Source organism: Malurus melanocephalus, unplaced genomic scaffold, assembly GCF_030028575.1.
Source record: "Malurus melanocephalus ecotype Western Australia unplaced genomic scaffold, MMel_1.1 scaffold_73, whole genome shotgun sequence".
In the NCBI taxonomy this organism is placed as follows: Eukaryota; Metazoa; Chordata; class Aves; order Passeriformes; family Maluridae; genus Malurus; species Malurus melanocephalus.
Genome location: NW_026623305.1, coordinates 1426959 through 1450270, shown reverse-complemented (window position 1 = coordinate 1450270; position 23312 = coordinate 1426959). Strand labels below are relative to the sequence as shown.

The following is a 23312-nucleotide window of genomic DNA, read 5'->3' as shown; positions in this document are numbered from 1 at the left end:
TTACAAACTCATAATGCAAACGGAAGGCAAAAAATACATAAAACAGGGAGGTTCTTATATGTTCCAGGGAAGTGTTATTCATTATTCCCTGGGAATGAGGGGTCAGTAGCTATTGTCCACCCTGACCCAGCTAGACTTTCAACCTGTGTTCCTTTGGCACATGTGYGACCTGTGGGGCTACATGGGCTGGCCAGGGACTGCCACACAGGAAAAAGATGGGCTGGCCAGGTCCCAGGGTGGCCAGCAGCCCCTCTGAACCTTCCCTGGGTCAGTGTTCAGTGTCTYAATACTGCTGCAGTCCAAAGGCTGCCCATGGAGGGGGCTGCCAGGCCAAGGAGAAGCCATCACTGCCCTGTCCTGGGCCCTGCACGGGGAGGGCTGTGCCCAAAGCCCCCTCAGAGGGTAAACCATGAGAGGTATCAGCCACAAGTTGTGAAAAGGGAAATTCCCATCAGACAAAGGGAAACACCCTCTCCATAGCAAGAGGGAAAGGCACTGGGACAGGCTGCCCAGGACAGGATGTGAAAGCCTGCTTTGAATACCCCTGGAGATGCTCGGACTGCATGTGGCTCTTCCCCTCTTAAACTTGAGCTCCTTCCCAAGCCACAATCAAGCCCTCACTGTTTTTTCAGGGGTTTTCACATTTAGGTGTTTCCTTCTCATTTTAATTTCCTAACTTATTTGTCTTCCTGACTTGACTTTGCTGTAAGCTTCTCAGCTTCCCTCCTTCCTGTTGTCCCTCCTCAAATCCCCTCACAGCAGCTGCATTCCCAGTAAGGCAGAGCAGCAAAAAAACAGACTGACAAAGTGTTCATCCTCTCCTAAGCTTCCCCTCCTATTCCAAGGGCCAAACAGGCTCAAACTCCTCTTGTGTATAATAAAAGATGAGTTAAAGACAGCCCAGGTGCCAGTGCTGCAGAGCCATCCAGTCAGACCTGTKGAAGGAGAGGAAATGCCTCAGGGAAAACTGAGCCTTTTCCCAAGTAATAATGGGAAACTTAGAGCTCTAAGCAGTTTGGGGATATTGAAGAGGAGAGCTGGGGAGTCTAAGTGCTCTCACATGCCATCTGCACAGCTACAGCCAKAGGCAATCTTCTCTGGTCATCAAGCTGCTGCATCCTGGTAATGTCCTTCCTGTCTTATATCCCAAAGAACTTCTACTCACAGAAATACCTGAAAAGTCTGAAGAGCTGAAAGGACTTCATAGTTCAACCTTGATAAACACCCCCATACCAGCGGAAAAATAGGCTTTCTTTGTGGGGGATTGGTTTACCACATCACTCTGCCCATCACAGAAACGCACAGGAGCAGTCCGCCTGGTTTCCATGCAAGGGTTAAAACACTAAAAAGAACTTTTGAAGAGAAAGACACAGGAGGGATTTTATAATCATTAACAATTTGATTATTGTCACTTTACAGGTTTAGATCTAATATTAAACATGAAAGATTAAAATAAAAAAGCCCAAACCATCTCTCACCAACCTGAATGTTAGACACTGCCAATATCTTTTTCACCTACAATAAGGTGAGAAACAAGCTGACAGTTGTTAAGCATCTGGCAGGCAACAACAATTTCCATGTTTTTCATCCTCACAAAGAGATGTTGTTTTATTGCATTTTCATACCTTGTCTGAAYTGATGAAAATAAAGCCTTACAGCAATACAGCTGGATCAACCAGGAAGGACAGAACACAACAGGGGAAATTCCCTTCTGTAATTTCCAATGATTTAGGACACCTTTGACAAAGCAAAGTGAATGAGAAGGCAGTAACTGAAAGGAGCTTGGCCAAATACGGGGATTTAATCATTGCACAATGATGCATGAATACATAATAAGTCCCAAGCACAAAAGTTCCAGGGTTAACTTGCTCAATGTCTCTGGAGAGGCTGTGATGCAATCCAATGATTCCATGCAATTCAGTGCGTGCATGACTGACAAAAGTATTATCTGAGGAAGAAGCCAATTTTCACTAATTACAGGTTACACTCATAAGTTACAGCTCTAGCAATACCATTGAATGACATTGCTTTAATGCAATTATGGACAAGTCATACGCCTGTTGGGAGGAATTAACTTCACATCTATCGAAAGTGCAGGTAACGAGGAGACCAGCGAACCTGCCATCAACATCCTGGCAGCCTTCCTGGCACTGCTGACCGCTGGCTGCTGCCTACATGTAGAARCTGAGTGTCCAGTATTCTGAGGTCAGATTTCTCTCTTCAAACTTAACTCTACTCTGTCTACAGTCTTTTGGGGTAGCCAACCACCTTTTCACAGAAATGGACCTCTCAAAGGTGATGGCAAAGCCTATAACTGGACAGAAGAACAAAAAAGTAGTCATCACTGGTTTTGTGTGGCAGGGTTTTGGCAGTGGGTGGGCACCAGGGGTGGTTTCTCTGAGAAGCTGCTAGAATCTTCTCCCATGTCTGGCAGAGCCAATGCCAGCTGGCTCCAAGGAAGGACTCAGTGGACAAGGCTGAGCCCATCACCGACATTCACCTCTGGGATAATGYATTTAGGAAGGGAGAAAAAAACCCACAGTGCAACTGCAGCCARAGAGAGAATGAATACATGGAGGAGGTACATACAAAACCACTCTGCAGACCCCCGAGGTCAGTGTGGAAGGAGGGGCAGGAGCTGCTGCAGGTGTCAAACAGAGACTCCCCTGCAGCCCGAGGCRCAGCCCATGGTGAGGGAGCTGTGCCCCTGCAGCCCAGGGGGAGCAGAGATCCACCTGCAGCCCTTGGCAGCCCCCATGGCAGAGCAGGGGGATGAAGGAGGCTGTGACCTCTTGGGGAGCTCACACTGCAGCAGGACGCTGGCAGAAGAGCAGAGCACTGCTGGGGCAGCGAGATAGAGTGAGATGTACTCCCCCTGAGGAGGAAGGAGCAGCAGAGATTACATGTGATGAGATGACCAAAACCCCCATTCCCATACYCCTGAASTGCTGGRGGAAGGAGGCAGAGAAAATCAGGAGTAAAGACCAGGAAGAAGGGASGTCTGGGGGACAGATGTTTTAAGACTTCATCTGACTTGTCATTATCCTATYCTGATTTGATTGCTAATAAATTAATTTCCTCAACAGAGTTGGGGGTCTAACCTCCATTTTGYCTATGTCAGCATTGGTGAGTAATCTCTCCCTGCCCTTATTTTAATCTCTGAGCCTTTCCTTATTTACCTATCCTTTGCCCAGCTGAGGAGTGCAGTGATAGTGCAGCTTTGATGGAYATCTGGCATCCAGCCAGGATCAAGCTGCCTGCCAAACAGCGCTCTAAGTTAGATTATATTTGCTTTGTTACAGCCTATTTCTCTTCCAATTTATTTGTATTTGCCTTTAGGCATAGTAAATGCAACAGCAGAAACATTTTGGCTATTAAATTTCTGATCCTTTAAGACRTCCAGAAGTGCTGATTTCCTGAAAAACTTCCACAAAGGTGAAGAAGAAAGGAAGGAATCACTTGAGAGGAATCACTATCTCCAGCAAGGGAGTCAGAYAGCCAAGTGTTATTTGCAGATGAAAAGAAACCTGATTACAAAAAGTAGCAATGTGATTAAGTAATTAATGTAATTAATGAATGTAATGCAAGGATTTGAAACACATGTTAGACACAGATTAACATCCCAAAATCTTCACCAAGAAAAGCTCTCAGCAACTTTTCTGCACTACAGTAATCATTCAACCACGCTGAAACTGGGCCTAACCCTCATCACTTCTACATAAGTCGGTGCTTTTCCAGTACTGTAGTCTGGCTGAGAGTTTCTCCAAGATGCATCAATCCCACAGAAAATTTGGAATGAAAAAATAGCTGGAGCCAAACAGCCTGAACACAAAAATGCCTTCCAATACTAAAAAATGAGGGCACTTTAAATACATTTATTTCAGAAAGAGGAGAAAAAGATACTATTTCTTGGCAATTATGAAAAAGATGTGACATTTTCTAAGTCTTGAAAAGTAATAGACAAGAAGAGAAGAAGGTGGGGAAAAAAAATCCGGGACTTAAAATTTTCATTAAAATGCAGTTTTAGGTGGGCTGAAACTATTCATGAATTCAGCTGAATTCATGGTTTTGTACAAAATTAGAAGAAAATAATTTAGAGAATGTGAAGCTCCTTTTTTTTTTTTTTTTGGTGTTCTATGTTTGCAGGAATACCTAAAACAAATAACCCTTACAAAGAAAAGAGAAAAAAATAAGAACTAAGTAACACCAAGTGGTAAAGTTTTAAGTTGATCAAGAGAACTCATTTACTGAGGGTTTTTCCAAGTCATACCTGACATATAGAACATGTGATTATTTGTCCTACTGAGTACTTTATGAACACAGCCAGGCTTCTGTCGTGTGTTACTGGAAGATGAGTGTAAATCTACCCAGTAATACCTGCTTATTTTGGATTGCCAAACGAAAACCAATCAAGGTGGTTTTAAATAGCTGTTAGCTAACACAGTGGAGTGGCTGTGTCACAAAGGCTGCCAGAGCAGYTGTGGACACTCAGGGTGAGTGCTGCAATCACTGCAGCTTTTCAGCACTCCACAGTTACGTTATAGGGACTTTCCTGTCAGGAGCTTCCAGCCACAGTTGGCTTGGACTTCACTCTTTCCAAGAGACCTGCTCTTTTCCCAAGGAAACCACACCACCACATCCCTCCATCCTGACTCTTACAGGTCTTTTGCATRACATAATTGAGATCCCTGACTTCCTTATCCTCCTATACCCCTTTTCTGGACCTTGGTCCTCACCTCTTGATTTCTACAAGAGACATTTGGAGGGTCTAAAACATGCAGCTTTTCCCTACTTCTGTTAAAGAAACATCTGCCAGGGTAAATGTTCCTCTCTTTTTGCAGGGTTCCCTTGGCTGCTTCAAGCACCATCTTGCTTGTCCCCATTTTCAAAGTCTTTTTTCTTGTTGCTAGCCCAGACAACTCCAGCCAAGCCCAGAAATGTCCTGTTGGTTGGGCCTTTGCCTGGGGCTTTGAGGACGGTGCTGTTTCTAACCACTCAAGCATGCTCAGAACCATCAGAGGTTTCCATAAACAACAAGGCAAGAACCAGASACAGAAAAACTGTTTTAAGGCAGAAAAGATGTTTTAAATCAAGCAATCTGGGCTTGACAGAAATCTGCTATTCCAAAATGACAAAGTTTTACAAGAACTTCTCCTCAAGTAAGTAGGCTCAGCCTTCTACAGATCAGACTGGACCTTTTTCTGTTGCTGTTTGTACCCAGCCTAGCACATTGAGGGACATGGGAACCAGGCCAGAGCTTCAGGGTATGACACCGTAACTGCTCTGCCTTTCAAAGGACTCACAGGAAGGTGAAGGCACATGGAGAAAAACTTGGACCACATAAAAATAATTATTCTTCATTAAAGGGACAAAACCTAACATACTGTTGATGAAAAAAACAACCAACCAACATAAAATTTAAAAAAAATACGCAAACAACAAAACCCCAAAGACTTTGATGACTCTGTGATCAAAACTCWTCTGAGTTGGCAAAAAATCAAGGTATTAGAAGAATTCAGGAATTCTGAGTAAAAAATTCTTAGTTTTAAGCAATCACTAGCAGCATAATGGACCTATTTTAAGTCTGTTTCAAGTGTCATTAGAGGTTTAGCATTAAATGAAGCAGACAGCTTGTTATGAGAAGTTGTCAAAATGTGGCAAATGGTCTTCCAGCAGGACTTTACTKGGGCTGTGGCAATGATTCAAAATCTTCCATGGTGTGTGTAATGAGATGCACCTTGAGGGCAAAAAAAACGTAGGGAGGAGGGGCTGGGCTGAAACTTCCTACACACAGGTTGTGCAAATGCAAATTTGCATCTCTCAAATGAGACATCCAGCCGTGACGACAGGAGAATATGTGCCASTAGTGGGAGGTTTGTGGAACAAGCCTACAGGGGAACACGCCCTGGAAAATGATCTTTCCATGTGGAAAGTGATCTTTCCGTATGGAAGGTGATCTTTCCATATTGAAAGTTACTTAGAAATCCCTTAARGTTTTTCCTCTCATTTCAGCAATCCACAGTAAGTGACCATTAGTCACTACAAGTGTTAACCAATTCAAATGAGATTTCTTTGACCTATATATCATTTACTTTTTGTTACTTAACTGGAGATTTTAAATGTACACAATCCAAGAAATGTTACCATCTATTCAACTTCCTGGCTTGATTTTGTTGTTGCTGTTCAATAGTTTTTTTAAACATTAAACAAACAAACAAACAAACAAACAACCCCCATCCAAACAAAAAAAAGAGATGAAATTGAGTTGTTCAGCATTCTCAGACCTATAAAGAGGAAGATCCCACAAAGCTCACAGCCTCATTTTGAACAATGAATTTTGCAGCAGATCAGTAGATACTTCCACATGCTGGACTGGTTTTTGGCTCAGCTCCTCTGGACCTCACTAGCTGGAAGATCAAAATGTGCTTTGTGCCAGTAAGAGYGAGAAAGTAAAAGGTTGCTCAAGCAATAAACACCCAGTCCTCAGACAATGGGAAACACCTTTATTTGGAAACCGCCCAGGGCCTCTGAGAGGTTTTTGCAAGAGGCASGGAGCAAATCAGAGAGCCACAATGCAGGCCACATGCAAATGTAGGTGCCTGTAAAATGCTGGCAATGCTTCCAAGGGCCACCCCCAGTAATTGGATGCTCTTGCATCCAATGTTCTCACAACTACACCAGTGACCTGTCACCTACTGAGGATTCAACAATGAAACTGTCACCAAAAGAAGGACAAACCAGCCGCTGACTTGTAGTGCAGAAAGCTAAAGGAATTTAACTTTCCCTTGCCAATAACAGGATATTTAGAGGGTAAATYACTCCTTTCAACCTGGCACTGGCCRAGACTTCRTTGTGTACAAAAGGGGCACAAAGCATGGTTCTGCAATGCAAAGTAGGTTCAACAGGTGTTTATAAACTCATCACAGGATTTCTGTGTGCTCCATACCATGTTGGTAACATATAACAAGAGTTCCTGGCCTTGTTTGGGCAAATACCCAATGCTGCCTGTAAGAAAAAAGAATCAATCTCCTCCAGAATGTCTCAGGGTCATAATTAATGGCACAGCTGTTTGTCCCAGGTCCTGCACTGCTACCAGCAGCCACTGTCCTGCACGGTGCAAGTGGCAATAGGTACTCCAGGGRGAAGTGTAAGAAGGGTGACTGRATAAAAAAAGAAGGKCATTATCCGTAGGCAAGGCAYAGCATCGTGAAAAATAGCCGTACAYCATTACTTTTTATTTAGGAAGCAGCTCTAARTCTACATTTAAACCAAGCACCTGAAACATTAGTTTGGTTGAATGTATTTCCTAACCTACCCCTTGGAGTAATGCCCTTTGTACCTTCTAGCTAAATACCCCAAACTAAAGTATGCATATTGTGGTGGTTTAGACTSTGCTGAAAGCTAAAAGCACTGCACTCACGACGTTCCCTCCCTTCCCCCACCCGAGAGGGAGAAAGGATTGCGAAAGCCTAATTAACAGGAAAATTTATGGCTTTCAGATAATATAACGTAATTGAGAGAAAGATACGTATGTGTTTTAGATAATGGTTAGACAGACTGAATAACTTAAGTTTTAAAAATAGATTTATTACTACAAATTACTAAGAATACTGTGGCACCGGGGAGGAGAACAGAGATAGGAACAGATTTACAAGGAGAAGAAAATKAAAAAAACCTGACATTTTAAGACACCTGTTATTTTTTTTTAGGACTCGTCTCTTTCTCAGGCCTTCCCTCTCCACCCTCCTTGTTTTCCCGCACACACAGGGGATAAGAATGAAAGTCTAACATAGATTAAACTACTCATTACAGTTGTTGTTTAGTATTATAGGAGAAGTGTTCTTACAGCTTTAAGCTGTGGAAGTTTTTTTTTCAAGAACAGTCAGTGTGTAACTGCTGATGGCGAGGGAGGATCCTTTTACTTCTTAGGAGAAAAGAAAGAATGTCCTTTAAGGCTAAACTGCGTTGTTTCAGCGGCGTGAGACCACTATCACAAACCCCTGGCAGAGCACAGCTTTTTCTAAGCATCTACTTACTTCAGACGTCGTTGGGGGGCCAAGCCTCTGCTCCCTTTTTAGCTGTTTAGTCCAGTCTTCAAAGGCCAGGTTTTTTTTCCTCAGAGCAAGGTTGCTTTCTTTTTCTATTTAAGTCTCTCTCAATGATAAAATAGTCCTTTTTGAGAATACTTATGTATTTTCTCTATGTTTGAGAASTACAGCACAGCACAGCAACTATCTAATCTTCTCCTTATTGATCTTCGGTCTCCATTTTTTTCTTACATCTCTTCACCCTCCTGCTCTTTTTTTTYCCCAGTGCATGATACTAAAAACTACATATTAACAACCTTAAAGCTACAATRGYRGCCRCCCCTATCTTGTTTTGAATTCTTTTTAWGTACTAGATAATACGTCATCACAGAAGTGTAACTAACCTGTGCAATTAGCCCAGGCTTGATGATCAGCCTGTCCATCAACCTCAGAGCCATGATGGATTGGCTCTGAAACACAGGGGGTAGGGCTCCTTTTGCTGGAGAAAAAGGAGACAGTTTCTAGAACTTCTCACAGGAGCCATCTTTGTAGTTTCTTAATCCCATCCCCCCACCACTAAAAATCGGACCAAGTAAAACCATGACACATATTCATTCTTGTGTCTCAGATCAAAAACCCCTGAGCACAGGATATGAATGTCTTGCTACCAGAGGGGCAAGATTCCACTGAGAAGGAAGTTAGGGAAACCCTTAACCCACATACCGTGGGATTCTGGGCCAGACTGCAGAGAGCAGCTCATTCCCAACATGAGTACACAGTACATGAGAAAAGATAAAGATCAGCTGATCCATAAATCAGAAGTGAATGTGTCCTGTGAAAACACCTGGGTCTGAGAAATCTGACAAATATGCCCTTTAATCTTTATAAATACCATTGCAACCTTTCTGTGCGTAGGCTGTATTTGGCCACGAATGGAGAAAAATCTTGTATTAGCCATGAAAAGTTTTCTTTGCTRTCACTTGCTTTAGAAAGTATAGTACACATTCTTCAAAAATAATAAGGCTTCAGTTTGATTTGAAGTCTCTTTGTCTGAATTGGACAGGTGTCAAGAAACAGCTGTGATTTGTGAGCTGAAAGTCAGTGCCCAGCCAGACACTTCTCRCTGCCAACATGAGTCTCTCAGCCTTGGTGCCAGCCTGTGAAGCACCAGAGATAATRTCAGGATTGAGTCCAAGAGGCAGCAGAGGCAAGAGAAAGTATCAGGATTCCCGAAGTTTGTAGTTTTGTTCTTTTCCTTCCCCTCTCAGAATTTTTCCTATCTCCTTGGTTCATTAGAGACCATATTAGATTAAGTCTTTGGGATACACTTCTATCATAAAACTCTCCTTTCTTCCACTCCTAGAGAATCTTCCTTTTGCCAACTGAACAGAATTGGGATGTCAKCTATAAACAGATCCCCCAGCCAACCCTCCAGGCAGAGCAACACTTCTTCTGACTAAAGTCAGTGAAAGGAGCACAGTCCCCTTCAAACCCAGGCTCTGCTGCAGGAACCTTTGGCACAGGGTTCAAGTCAACCAAAAACCCTCTGAAGCTCATCACAGTTTTAGAGTCTTCCATTTGGCATTCAGATATGAATTAGTGGAAAAAGCGTGAAATTTTAACTACAAACAAGATGGACTGAAGACTATGGAAAGAACAGATAGTAAAGGACAAAAGGGGATCGGAAAGCAGAGAAACCAAACATCAATGCCTGGAAGTTGCTTAAATCATTCTTTCTCTTTATTGCATTACAGAAAAAGCAGAATTTTGCAGTTATTCTCAGGGTCAAGACATTTGAGTTGGATTCTTGCCTCAATAAGTCTACGCAAGCCTCAAGTAACACTGTTTCCCTCAACTGTTCTCTGCATTTTAGCAAGAATTCATGAGAATAAAACCAAATGCAGGTATACAGTGTTCTCAGASGGCCTGCCACCTCCTGTAGCTACTGGTTCAATAGAACATGGAAAACCAAGACAGCTCYGGGATCAGTGCCAGATGATGACCAAGGGCTGGGAAAGTGCCCAAGTGAGTTATTGCATTCCTTTCATGTGTTGTTTTCACACACACTACAGAGGCTGCCAGCATTCAAGGAGCGTCTGGATGACGCACTGAGTCACATGGGGCAGTCTGGGATAGTCCTGTGAGCAGAAGGGAATAGGACATGATGAGCCTTATGACTCCATCCCAGCTCGAGATAATCTATGACTCCGTAAGAACACAGCACTGTCCCACGCGGGAGGAGATGAATTCACAGACAAAGGCCAATAAACAAATTATAAAGGCGAGAGGCAAGGATGGCGCCTCTAGCATCACTGATCATGGAACTTTGACTGTTGAGGGATTGGARACAAAAAAACTGCAAAATGTGGCCAGTGCAAAGGACTGGCTGAGCTGGGACACTCATCTGACCCAGCAGGGAATGTCATACATATTTTTTACTCATGTACATGTCCATGAAGTTACATTTTACTGTGTATGAACCAAGAAGCTGTCTTACTTTGGATAATTCACTGCTGTTTACAAATTACATTTTCCTACTCTATTTGTCATATTCCTAAATAATTATTACATCCCTCATTCCAGACCTGCATGTTGTGGGATCAGAATGGGAGTGGATCTAGATTTGTGTTGTGAAAATCCGTACATTTTGCAGAGTACACTCTGCTGTTGTGAATCCCACAGAACCTTCTGAAGATGGCTATAGAGCCATACYCCTCTTCAGCAGCACTGTGAGGACCCACTTAAGCAAAAAATCTGACAAATTTACCAGCAAATCAAGAGGAAAYGGAGCAGAGTGTTTTACTTTTTACTCTCTAAATTAGTCAGAATAGTTTGAAACCCATTGTAAATAGTTTGGATATGTTCCAATCTTACAACACTGGTATCTGCTCACCCTCGCCATTGTCACTACCCATGCATAGCTACTGCTCCCTCTTTAATATAGGCCAGTTTGAAGCACAGATGGCTCCCAAGCCACATATCCTGTCAAACAGAACTAAATTCTTTGGAAACAGAACTACCTCTATTGATTTTGTGCCGTCAGGCATCAAACTGTAGTTTGGGTCTTGATTTATGGCTGCCTTAGGGCAAAGAMAGGCCAGGAGTATGTGGCTGCTCCTTTAAGGGTGCTGAATGCGGAAGCTGAAGGAAACCCAGCTGGAGATCATTCCAAAGGAAATGTCAAAGTAAGCCGTGATACCAGAAAAACAGGGAAAGTACAAAATCCAGAGTCCAGTAGGTGCAATACACACAGGACAACCAGAAGTAGGACTGGAAATACTAAAAGGAGGCTTTTCCCTTGGAAGTAAGAAAGGAAGAGCTCCAGTGCAGAAGGTATGATTATATTTGAACTTTAGAAATCAGAAATCCTGCAATAACAAGGGAAAGTGGGAGGAAAGAAGAGAGCAATCTGATGGGGAACTGGGGGGCTGGCTTGGGCTGTGTGGTAGAAGAGCTGACAGCTCTGGCACCAAGAATTGCTCYAAGAAACAAGAAACAGAGGTTTGTTTTGTTGCAGAACAACACCAAGGCATCCTAAAATCTCTGCAAAAGTTAAAGAAAACCCTAGGTTTATAAAGGAGAAATTGACCACACGGGATRACTGAACAGAGAACAAATTGGATCCTTCCCCCTTAAGCACCAAGGCAGAGTTGTCAGAGGTTTGTGGTTATGAAGCAGAGGGGCTGTGTAGCAGCTGCAGAGCTGGGGGGGCTCTCACACTGGCCAAGGACTGGGGTTTGAGGGGAACACAAACCCCACTGCAGCTGGGGTGACACCATGTCCCACTCCCCAAGGGCAGAGTGAGAGCCCCTGAGAGCCCCAGGGCCCTTCCTAGCTCAGCACCACTGACAGGTTTTTTTTCTGCACAGCTCCTTAAATCAAGTGGGAAACTTCTCACCTGACCTGCCTACAGCCTGACACTGGCACCTCAAAGAGTAAAAGTGCAGATTAGAGGTACAGGTCTAGCCAAAACCCCAAACAGTGCATGTGCTGGCACCTCAGGGATGCAGTGACCAGGGCACATCTGAAGTTCTTCTGTGCGTAGGTGAAACCATGACCTCCTGCACAGGATGGCAAAGCCACCGATGGGCAGCATCCGAGGGGTAGCACAGGAACCCTGCGAGCCCCGCAGAGGCAGCAGCTTGCCCCACCCACATCCCAAGGAGTGGACATTTGGAAAGGCTMCGTGAGACCTGCTGCCTTTGGGACACAGAGCCTGCTGCAGGGAGAGCAAACAGGGCAAGAGCTGAAACAGACCAAAGCACAGAATCTGGGCTGGGAAGGGAAAAATATACCCCGGCTGAGTCCCAAAGCTACCTCATACAAATGTTTGACATTACAGCACTATAGATGCTCTCCATCCCACTCTTTTCAATGCCTTTCTCAGAATCACACAAAGCGTTCCAATCACACAAATGGCTTTAATGATTGCCATGTGAGAGGAGAGCAGGGGATATTACAGTGACTSAGTGAGCACCATCCTGGGCAGGGCCCAAACTGGTCCTGCCAAAGCCACGTTTGCAGCAAACTGATGTTACAACAGCTGGGGAGGAAGGAGGGGCAGCAATGCTTCCTTCCYGGAGCTCTCCGTGTCTCAATCCTCCCCAGCTCGTTTTGCCTGGCTGGGGTCACCTTGCCATCTAGTGGTTCACACTGCAGAGCTGACACAGCTGCTTCATCTCTGCTGGAAATACTGGAATGTCCACACCCTTCTGCTGCAAAGGAAATAATTCAAATTCCCKTTGATCTGCATCCATTTCTTAGTGCATCAGACTGTCAGTGCTATTATAGCATGAAGTTAGAAAAGAAGATGCATAATGCCTACTTGCCTTATATATATCACATCCTATAAAAAAGGATGCCCATCCAATCTGAAGTTATGTACTCATCAGGACATGACCACTTTTGGCTGAATAGACCTTTCTTCAGCTTTTACAAAAAAGTTTGCAAAAAAAAATTACTTCATTTTTAAGATTAAACTTTCACCTAAAAAAAACCMAAAAAACCCATAAGCAGTTCTCARGAGGGAAGTAAATAAAAGTCAAAAGCAGAGCGATAGAAAACCCATCTACTAATAAGTAAACTCTGAAGGGCTCTAAAAGATAAACTGCACACATTAAGATTCTTGACATTGCCTATACAAACATGAATATAGATATTAACTTACTATTTCCTTTGCATGCCACCATTACACCCCTTTTGACTTCTCTTTGGGCTCTGTTCAGCAGAGTTGCAAATTTTAATTTATTCCATCATCTCACCTAGTGACAAGAACAAAAACATCTGCTTCATTTCATTTTAGTATGGACTGTTAACCTTCTGTCGCCATTTTTATACATGGAAAATACGATGCCTGTATCCARACTGGAGTTCTGATGCAGATAATTCCAGATGACAGTCTGGCTTGACATCCTTTCTGTATTTATTAGCAAATCCCATCTGCCAGACTCCAGAGTGACCAGCTCTCCATAACAGGAAAGCAATGCACATCTAGGAGGAAGAGGAGAAAAAACAGCAATTGTGAACTCRTCCCTTGTCATTCAACAATGTGCTTGGCTGTGATCAGTCATGGAGTRGAGGGAAATCTCAGTGCTCAGCTGTCTTCAGCCACTTCTATCTAGAAAGGCTTTTCCTGTGTTTATCCTGGCCAGTGCAGATGGAATGACAGGGTCRTTTGTCTCCCAGTTACAGATATTCCAATTCATTCTTTATGCACTTTCTACAAAGAGAACTGCAGACAAATGTGRGGAAAATCTGCTCACTTGAACATTATAAATAAAAATGGTTTTGAACTGTCACTCTCTAAAGAGAACTCCTTGGCATTAGAAGCCACAAAATAAAAATGAATTGCAAGAGCTCTTTTCAGTTGCATGGGCAATACCATCACTCTAAGAAACTTTCTCCTCAGCTTTGCTGCAGAGGCCATGGGCTGYTGGAAGAAAGAGAAAACCAACAACTGGGCTTTTCCCACCCTGATCCTCTGCCTCTAYGGATTCTTCTACATGATGAGGCCATCAGAACCATTCCTAACACCCTACCTAACAGGACCAGATAAAAACCTGACTACAGATGAGGTATGATTTTACTCTACCATTTCTTTTAATTGAAGTTGTGAAAGTAGAAAGAGAAAACATTGTTTAAAGTTTTTAAACACGGATTAAAAAAAAAAAAAACCCACAACTTTAACTAGCTCTGGCAGGTTACCATTTGCAGCAGACTGCATAAATAAAAGATCCATTTAATGGATCCAAGATCCATTTGCCTGCCCAACAGTCCCATGCTGATTCAATGTGATTATATATTTTATGAATTCCTTCAGAGAAAAAATTTCCCTATGTAACAACATTCAAAATACATGAAGTTCCTTTCCCAGACAATAAAAACASTGACATTTCCTCTTCTRTTYTAGGTTACAAACCAGATTCTCCCAGTTTGGACATACTCCTACCTCGCTCTCCTTTTCCCAGTGTTCCTGTTCACAGACTACGTGCGCTACAAGCCCGTCCTCCTCCTGCAGGGCATCAGCCTCATCATCACCTGGATCCTGCTGCTCTTTGCACAAGGAGTGATGGCCATGCAGGTGGTGGAATTCTTCTATGGGATGGTGACAGCCTCTGAGGTGGCCTATTATGCCTACATCTACAGCGTGGTCMACRCCSAAYACTAYSAGAGGGYCACCARCTACTGCAGRARYGTCACCMTGGTGKCAGCCACTSTGGCYGCYSTGCTGGGACAGCTGCTGGTGTCYBTAGCASAMATCTCCTACYWCTACCTCAAYGCCATCASCTTGGTTTCYGYRTSCCTGGCRTTCCTGTGCTCACTGTTCCTGCCCATGCCCCAGGAGAGCATATTCTTCCACAGGAAAGACGCTGCCAAGCCTCCTCCAGGGCCTGACAAAAGGGTGGTTCCGGACACTTCCCCCAGGCTCTCGAGCTCCTCACAGGGCAACAGCTTCGATGCTGCTGCCATGGGCGTGACCCCCTGGCACCAGGCTGCCGATGCCAGGTCCCACAGTGCCATGCTCAGCGTGCTGCTGCAGCTCAGCAAGGACCTGTGCCRTTGCTACAGCTCCCACAAACTCCTCTACTGGTCCCTGTGGTGGGCTCTGGCCACAGCCGGCTTCAACCAGGTCGTGAATTACGTCCAGGTGCTGTGGGACTTCCGAGCACCCTCTCACAACTCCGCAGTGTACAACGGAGCTGTCGAAGCAATAGCAACGTTTCTGAGTAAGTCCATATCTAAATATCGATCACTTGGACACTCTGTGAAGTTTCACTTCCCTAAACGTTCTGTGCATTCCCAGCCTAGTTCATTGATGTACAACAGTTCAATTGTGAGTTATGTTGGTTTTTCTTTAGGACCAGATAAATAACTCTATCTTACCAGTATGCTGAAAGCATGTAAGTCACACAGACATTGCATCTGGCTGATAAATCTATTCAGGTTTCTTTGGATGAGGCTATTTGGTGGGGGTTTTTTTCCCAAAACAAGTACTACACTGTTTCCATAACAATGCCATYAGCTTACACAGTTGAGAGAAGTTTGTCAGAAAAATTGTACACAAAAAGAACATAATCCTCATGTTAAGATATTTTCCTAGTGAAATACCCTTGTGCAACTAGACAAAAAGAAAAATTATAGTMATTGCAGAGTACAAAGATTTGCAGGGGGAAAAAAAGACCCTGTTGTATCCTTATGCTACTGATATGAACCATTCCACTTTTGCACCAGGAGCAGATGCTCACACCACGCAAACAAAGCAAAGCAAGGTTATCAAAAGGTGACATCAGAGGATACTACCCTGCCTTGGCTCACACTTTGCTGCTGTGAAGAACTTGCACAAGATGGGGGGATGTGTTCTACTGGGAAAAACAAACACATCTGCATCACTCCTGGTCATTCAAGTTATCSTAACAGTCATTAAGGAGAAACAGATACTACTCCTGCAGTAGGCAACTAAATAGATCAAGTGAATMATGAACTAGAAGCACTCCTGTAGTATTGACTCCTCAATGAATCTCTCTCATGGATTTGCCTATTTCTCGGTATATAAGTATAGTTTTTTAATTGTATGGGACCCCTAAGATGGGCAGTCAGATGGCTTAACTTTGCATATGCATCTTCTAGGAAGCCCACCAAAAGCAAAGCCATTCTTTCTCATTTCCTTGGATACACCTCCCTGATGCCTCAAAACTCACTTTGATGGTWTCCCCCCTTCCATGAGGCACACAAAGGTGAACTGTTATAACAGAAGCTTTGCTAGCCTGGCTGTGCAGTCAGCTAGGAGAGGCTGGAAGAATTTCCTTCTTGAACTCCAAACCATGCTCCTAATTCTCTCCCCAGAGGTACACGCTGGGTACAGACATCTAAATAATGAAAACTTCTACATTACAGTTTATCCTGTGAAGTGGAATAAAACACTAGGAAGGGAATGGCAGAGACTTGATTTATGCAGTTATCTTAAAAGAACCAGTCATCTGCCTGGCTGCAGGAGTCAGTAGAAATGCTTTCAAACTTCAGACTACTCTGCTTCATTATTCAGCATTGCCTTTTGACATGTGAGAGTGGCAAGACCTGGTCGTACAGGTTGTGGAAGAGATACAACATTTACACATATTTTTTCTCTTTTTCTAGGTTCAGTAGCATCTTTCCTAGTACAATATGTGAAGATTAACTGGGACCATTTTGGAGAACTGGCTTTAGGGATCTTCTCTGCAATAGATGCCGGTTGTCTGTTTCTCATGCACTTTTCTACCAACATCTGGGCATGTTATGCTGGCTATCTCATCTTCAAGGCATGCTATATGCTCCTCCTGACAATAGCAACGTAAGTACAAAACATCACAGKGCTGCCATCATGCACAGAATACTGACTCTACTTTGAGTTTGCTTTGGGCATCCTTTTCCTCAGAGGCAGCTGACCTAATGTTATATGCAACTGTTTAAGTAAGGACAAAGACACCTAAATGTCTGGTTATGCTGTTTTCATTCTTCCAAACAACCAGGAAAGAAAAATTGTCAAAAGGACATCAAACATTTAACTAATTAGAAATTAAACAAGGCAACTTTATTTCTAAATGCAATGGTAACAGCAAAATGTAGAAGCTGTTTTCCTCCTTCCAGGTATGAAAGATGCAAAGTGAACAATAGGTACAAGCACACCTTGACAAACATCCTATAGGATCACCATTTGTCTAGACCCCCTACTGACAAACCCTTTAGCATGCCACGAACTGCATGAATGCAGAAAAAAGGCATAGAGCATTCCCAGCCTAAATGAAGCAGCATTTCCTCTGTCCTTCATGCCCCATCTCCATGAATCATTTTCTCTTCATTGACTGATGGACAGCAATAGCTTTCCAGTGGGAAGTGACTGACCTGCCAGTCTCCCATCAGGTTCCAGATCGCCGTCAATCTGAGCATGGAACGYTATGCCCTGATGTTTGGATTCAACAACTTCATTGCCCTGCTGATTCAGACCATTCTCACAATTGTTGTTGTAGATTCAAGGGGCCTGGGATTGGACATAGTGACTCAGGTAAGTGCTGTTACCTTACTTCCTATTCACTGCTCAGCCAAGCCATCTTCAAAAGTTTACCAAGAAAGAAATTCCTATGCCAAAGGACAACTTAATTCCTCTTTCCTCTATAGTAATCCAGRTATCWTGYTCTCGCTTGTCTTTCTYCATTATCATTCATCATCMTTTGTCACCATTCTTCCCTTTTGCCTCTTAATGCATTTAGGATTACAGATGCAGGTCTTTGACCTTTTAAAGAGAGATACAGCAGAACATAACCAGACCCTGCTATCTGACCAGTTTTGGTAGTTAATAGGACACTGAACAACACATCCTCTCTTCCCAAAAGCTCAGACTGGCTTTGTCAGATGCAGAATGGGAGTTCAAAACTATGAGACACAGTTTGGATTATTTAAATTATTTCAGCTCAAATAACTTCTAACTTCAGCTCAGGAGAAACGTGGTCTGTATCTCAGTATGCATAATAGAGTCATCTGCACATAGCACGGGCACTTAATTTGGGATGGGATATCCTATCTTAGTGTCCCTAACTTTAGTCARCCCAATGTCACTCATGTTAAAGTCAACTGAAACCTACTGACTTCTGCATTTTCTCAGATGGGCTCTCAGCTGGGGCAGCTTTCTACTCTAATGGATCTGAAGAAGACTAAAGCTATTCACAGTGCACAGAGAAGGCAGAAATTACTTCGAAAGAGTAAAGATTGAAATTAAAATTAAAGACAGAAATATGTAGGACTTGATAAAGAGCTTTGCCACTATTGTAGGAAATACTAATATAAAATCACAGTGTTTTTACTGAAGGCTTTGTGGTGACAGCATTGAAATGTGCAAAAGCAAAACCAGGATGAACTCAGACTTTTCACATAGATTATTCATGACCATGTGGGTAATGAAGCTACTTCTATGTTTTGCACWAACAGAAAAAAAGAATTCTGTTCTTATCCATGTCGCTGTGTGATATTTATTAAGAGGCATAAGGAATGGAAGAAAGGGGCAGTTCTTCATTACACAAATATTTGCTATTTACTTGAAAAGCTGAGATCTTCCTTAATCACAAGGCAAAAACTCAAGTGTAGAGAAACTGCCAGAATATAAGAAAATCAGAGTGACTGCCATCTCCAGAAGAAACAGCATTTCTCTAACATGTTTTYCATTAATTGTTCTGCCTTTCTCTCCTCCTCTCCCAGTTTTTAATTTATGGCAGCTACTTCGCAGTCATACATGGGATTTTCATGATCAGAAGCATTTGTGTGCTGSTCTCACACAAATGCCAAAGGAAAACAGCGAGATGTTGCACAGAGCAGCTGAACCAGGCTGAGCACGAGGCAAGAGAGCAGATTGTCACAAGCTTCACGACACGGCTGTAGGAGGCAGGGCAGCAGGCTCCTTGGCCAGGCCCTCCTGGGAAAAGGGCTCCCAGCAGGGAAGAAGAGCAGCATGCAGGGAACAGCAGTGCAAGAAGAACGTTCAGCTCAGTGCTGAATCATTCCAGCACTTCAGCACAACATATGCCAGCAGAGAGCTCACCAGAATGGCACTGTGCCAAGAATAAAAGATAAGTTGCTTCAGATTCTTATTTACATGCCTCGAAATAGCTCAAGGGCAGTAATTTACGCACAGAACCTGAGCCTTTGCATCCCACCGTGCACGATTGCAGAAAGCAGAGCTCACCCTGTCTTGCTCACTGTAAACTCTAGAATGCAGCACTGGCAAAGCTGCTTCCATCACATTTGCTGATGCACTGGCTGAAGGGCCTGAACCCCCTCTCCACAGCCTTGTTCTGGACCAGGGAAGAAAGGATCGTGTTTGCATCATTATATTCTTTCATACCCAGTACAGGCAGATGGGGGACAGGCTCCTCCTGTCTCATCCCACAGCCCTGTGCTCACAGGCTGTGAAAAGCAGGGCTTGCACAACCCTTCCCAGGAGATTCAATGCAAAACTGCTATGCCACAGTTGTTGCTTGGCCCACATTTGAGAGCTGCAAACACTGTACTGGCTTCACAGCAACCTCTGCTGAGAAGGGAATAACTTCAGAGTCCAAACAAATAAAAGAGYACCACTCCTTTGCTTGTGCTTCCAGTAAAATTAAATTCACAAGTGACTGTCTTCCTCTTTCAGCACGAAAAGAAAAAATATCAAGGGGCTTAAGTAGCACAGACTAAAAACAGAGAAGTACATTATGGAGAAATACAGCTGATTTCATACAGGAAAATTCYAGATTAACAGGAATATCCAGGATGATTTATAACTGAAATAAACAGCTAGCATCATGGGTGCTTTTGAGTGCCAAGTGAGGGAGGTCCACTGTTCTTGGCCAAGAATTTGGCAGGATCAGCATCTCAGAGTTTGTCAAGAAGCTTCAAGTCCTACAGCTAATTTAGTCCAAAAGACAGTCCCGGATAAGAAAAAAGAGACTAGAAATGAGTTTGCATAGCGAATGTCTAATTTGATGTGAACTATATCCATATGCTAAAGTTATTTCTGTACTGCTGTTTGCTTTTAGCTTCCAATATCTCCATCTACCTAATAAAAAACACTAAGCATTTACAGAATAACATTTTTCCTGTAGAGACACAAGCTATCATTTGTACAGACCTACCTGCTTTTCACRCCACTGTCACACACTGCAACTAGAAAAAGTGCCCAGAGGCAAGGGCAGGCAGGACAGAAGCAATTTGTTTCAAGTCACAAGAAGAATCAGTAGGATCTGACAAAATGAACCTRGCGAATTTTTTTAGCCTTTTTCTTTACTACTGTGCATTGGGCAGACATTCACTGTTGTAAAYAGGCTCTAAGTGGAACACCAATGCAGTTTAAGCAATGCAGTCATAAAAGTGGGAGATGTACTTGGTCTCCACTGAGCATTGAGTATCAACTGAAGGCACGATGCTCCTGCCTGAAGAAACAGGGACAGAATCCAGGAGAGCAAGGACTATTTTTTCTATTCTCCCTTGTGRGTAGGAATCTTTTGAGGCATCCAGTTTAGAACTAGATGTCCATCCTGGATTAGAATTCAACTAGACTTTTAAATTAAAAAGAGGAACTTCMTATTTTCACCTCCATGGTCTCAAACTGCCATTGATACTGAATGTTAACAACTATTTCCATGCAATATTTGACAAACAGAAAGGAATCAACAGCAAGTGAAACCTTTTGCTGTTGTTAAAAAAAACATAATGCCAGTAGTAGACTAGAACTAAAAATAACAAGTACAACCAACCACAAAAGTTCTTATGTTCTGCTAGAGCTCACTGCCTTCTGTGTCTGTGAGATGCCACTAAGGAGCAAAGGAACTGACAATATAATTGGCTTGCAGCTTTAGAGAATACCATCTTTAGAAAACAGATAAGATTTTAAAGAAAAATAATCTATGCCTGTTCTCTCTAGTCTCCAAAATAATGATTCTGAGGTTGAAAGCTAGCAGGTAGCCAGCCTGCTATGGGGGAAATAGGGAAGGAAGAGGGCAGCTCTTAGGARTGCTAGGAGGAAAAAGGCAAGGCCTTGTGTTATCCTGGGTATTCAGTTGAAAATCAGAACTCACCCAGCAATCCAAGATTTCCTCTAAAAGAGTGAGATGTACACATCTACCTGTGTGTTCATGTACCTGCACACACACACACTGGAGAGGAGATAGCTGAGACTTGGCAGGTTACRAGCAAGGCTGGAACCACAGGCTGTCCAGTCCTACAGGAAAAGGAAATCCTCAACACATCCACCTCTCCTAGCAGCTTTTAGTAGTGTTTGCCTTTCTTCCAGCATGTCAAATGTTTCCATGTAAACATGGAAACCAGAGCTGGGCAAATTCCTCCCCATAGCTGAAACCCCCTCTAAATAAGACACTAATTACCTTTGAAACGTTACTGGCTTTGGGCACAAATCTTAYGTGAAGATACAGTCCAGCAAGCTGATAAGGCTGGTTTGAGCAAACAAGGAACAAATAGTGTGTTTGCATTCAAAGCATGCAGACATTGCCCAAGCTCTGTGTGGGCTACCAGAGAAACACCAAGCAGAGCCCCTTTCAGCCCCAGCAGCGCCTTCCCTTCCCAAGGTTCTTTCCCTGCCTCAGAAGCCCTTGGCCAGGGAAGAGGATGAAGGAAAGGCAAGCCTGGCTCCCCTGAGCACTCRCCTGCCTGGCTGCAGCACACACTTGAGCACCGAGGGAACATTCCATAGCTGCAGGACCAGACCAGGCTCTGTTGAGCTCACAAAGGAGCCCCTCCTGCCAGGGCCTCAGCATCTGCTCCCAGGATCAACACACATCCTACCAACAGCTTCAAGATGAACTCCATCCTCTGATGAACCATTGAAGACACCAGGAGTCCAGTCTAAAAAAAAATGGGTAAAGGAAAGCAAAGCAGCAGCATTTCTCTGAAGCAAGCCTGTTGATTTTTTAGCTTAAGATAARATAAGCTAGATTTAGAAGCTTATTTCCTTGTCCTTAAATGACAGATCCATCCATCTATAGAAGTAACTCCTTGCCATCTAATAATAYGAGGCTTTTGATGTCCTACCACCCAAAGTCCCAGCAAAGCCAGGACAGTCAGAGGAGATCCCCGAGTCCAGAGGACTCTGCATTATGCACGAGATGCAGACAGTGATAGCCCAAACTGTAAAACTGGTGCTCTGTCTAATCCATGGATCAGAGACCAGAGCTTTTAGAAGTATTTATTAACATAAAGAGTGCAATCATTGATTGCTTTCTCGTCACAACAGGTTTTATTAATCTTTAGCTACTRTGAATCTTATAGTTTTATCTTAAATATGGAACTCAGTTTGCTGACAAAACCTGTAAAGGAGAATGCTTTCCCTGCAATCTTCATGGACAGGATCTGCAAGCAAGAACAGCTTGACGAGTTATTAATCTTATTTAAATTCTGATAACATTTTATCAAGTCTAGAATGAACTCTTTGGAAAAAAAAGTTACAGAAATTTCTTACTACCACCAACTCTAAAGGGTGGTTTCTGACTTCTCCTCTGGAAGACAAAGGCATCCTAGGAGGAACTGCACCTGAATCCACAGGAAATGCACCACAGCCAGAGCTTTTGACAGGTAATTCATTACCTTTGGAGTTATCTGGGTGTGTGCTGGCTACTCATTCACTCAGTGCATTTGGAGGTGATGTAAGATTTAGGTGGATGTTACTGATCAGCCCAGGGTTTAATTTTTATATTTTTATCGAAACATTTCAAATCAGATCTTGACTTAAAGACACTAGAGGCAACATGTTATTTACAATCATTTGTAAGAGAAAGATGATAATCAKAAGCAATATTTTTAAATCACATTTCAAGTTTAGGGCTGCTTTTTCTAACTTTCCTCTGAGGTCACAGAAATACTGCCTTTATAACATACCATTTATGCTAAGTTTTAATAAATACAATCTCACAGTGCAAGTAGAAGCACTTTTGAAACAGTGCCTGCTATAAAATGGAATTCAGCCATTTAAAAGAAATAGCTTGTACAGCATGATTAAACATCAGCTAGTGCTTTCATTTGCTTATGATTGAAAACATTGTTTCACTTGTTTTCAGGATCAGTGAAATTGAATTTTTAATATAAAACAAGTAAAATAAGCTTAAAAAATCAAATCTCTGTGGACTTCTTTTTGCTGCCAACTAKAGTGAAGAAACAAGTCTCCTTTTCCTTTCGATCATCACTTTCAAAAGTGAAGTATTTCTCTTTTCTAAGTCTGAGCAGGTACCATGAGCAGGTAGTTTCTGCATCTTTTTTTACCCTCTCCAA

The 23312-nt window shown here is 42.9% G+C and overlaps 1 protein-coding gene across 1 annotated transcript; it reads left to right on the top strand.

The window, feature by feature from the left end:
* Positions 1-13951: 13951 nt before the first annotated feature.
* On the top strand, positions 13952-19081 carry LOC130573970 (thiamine transporter 2-like). The gene is made up of 5 exons (XM_057366855.1): positions 13952-14101; positions 14437-15253; positions 16662-16854; positions 17424-17565; positions 18753-19081. Exons 1-5 carry the CDS (start codon positions 13952-13954, stop codon positions 18930-18932), a joined length of 1482 nt encoding a protein of 493 aa, XP_057222838.1. The 3' UTR covers positions 18933-19081.
* The last annotated feature ends 4231 nt before the right edge of the window (positions 19082-23312 follow it).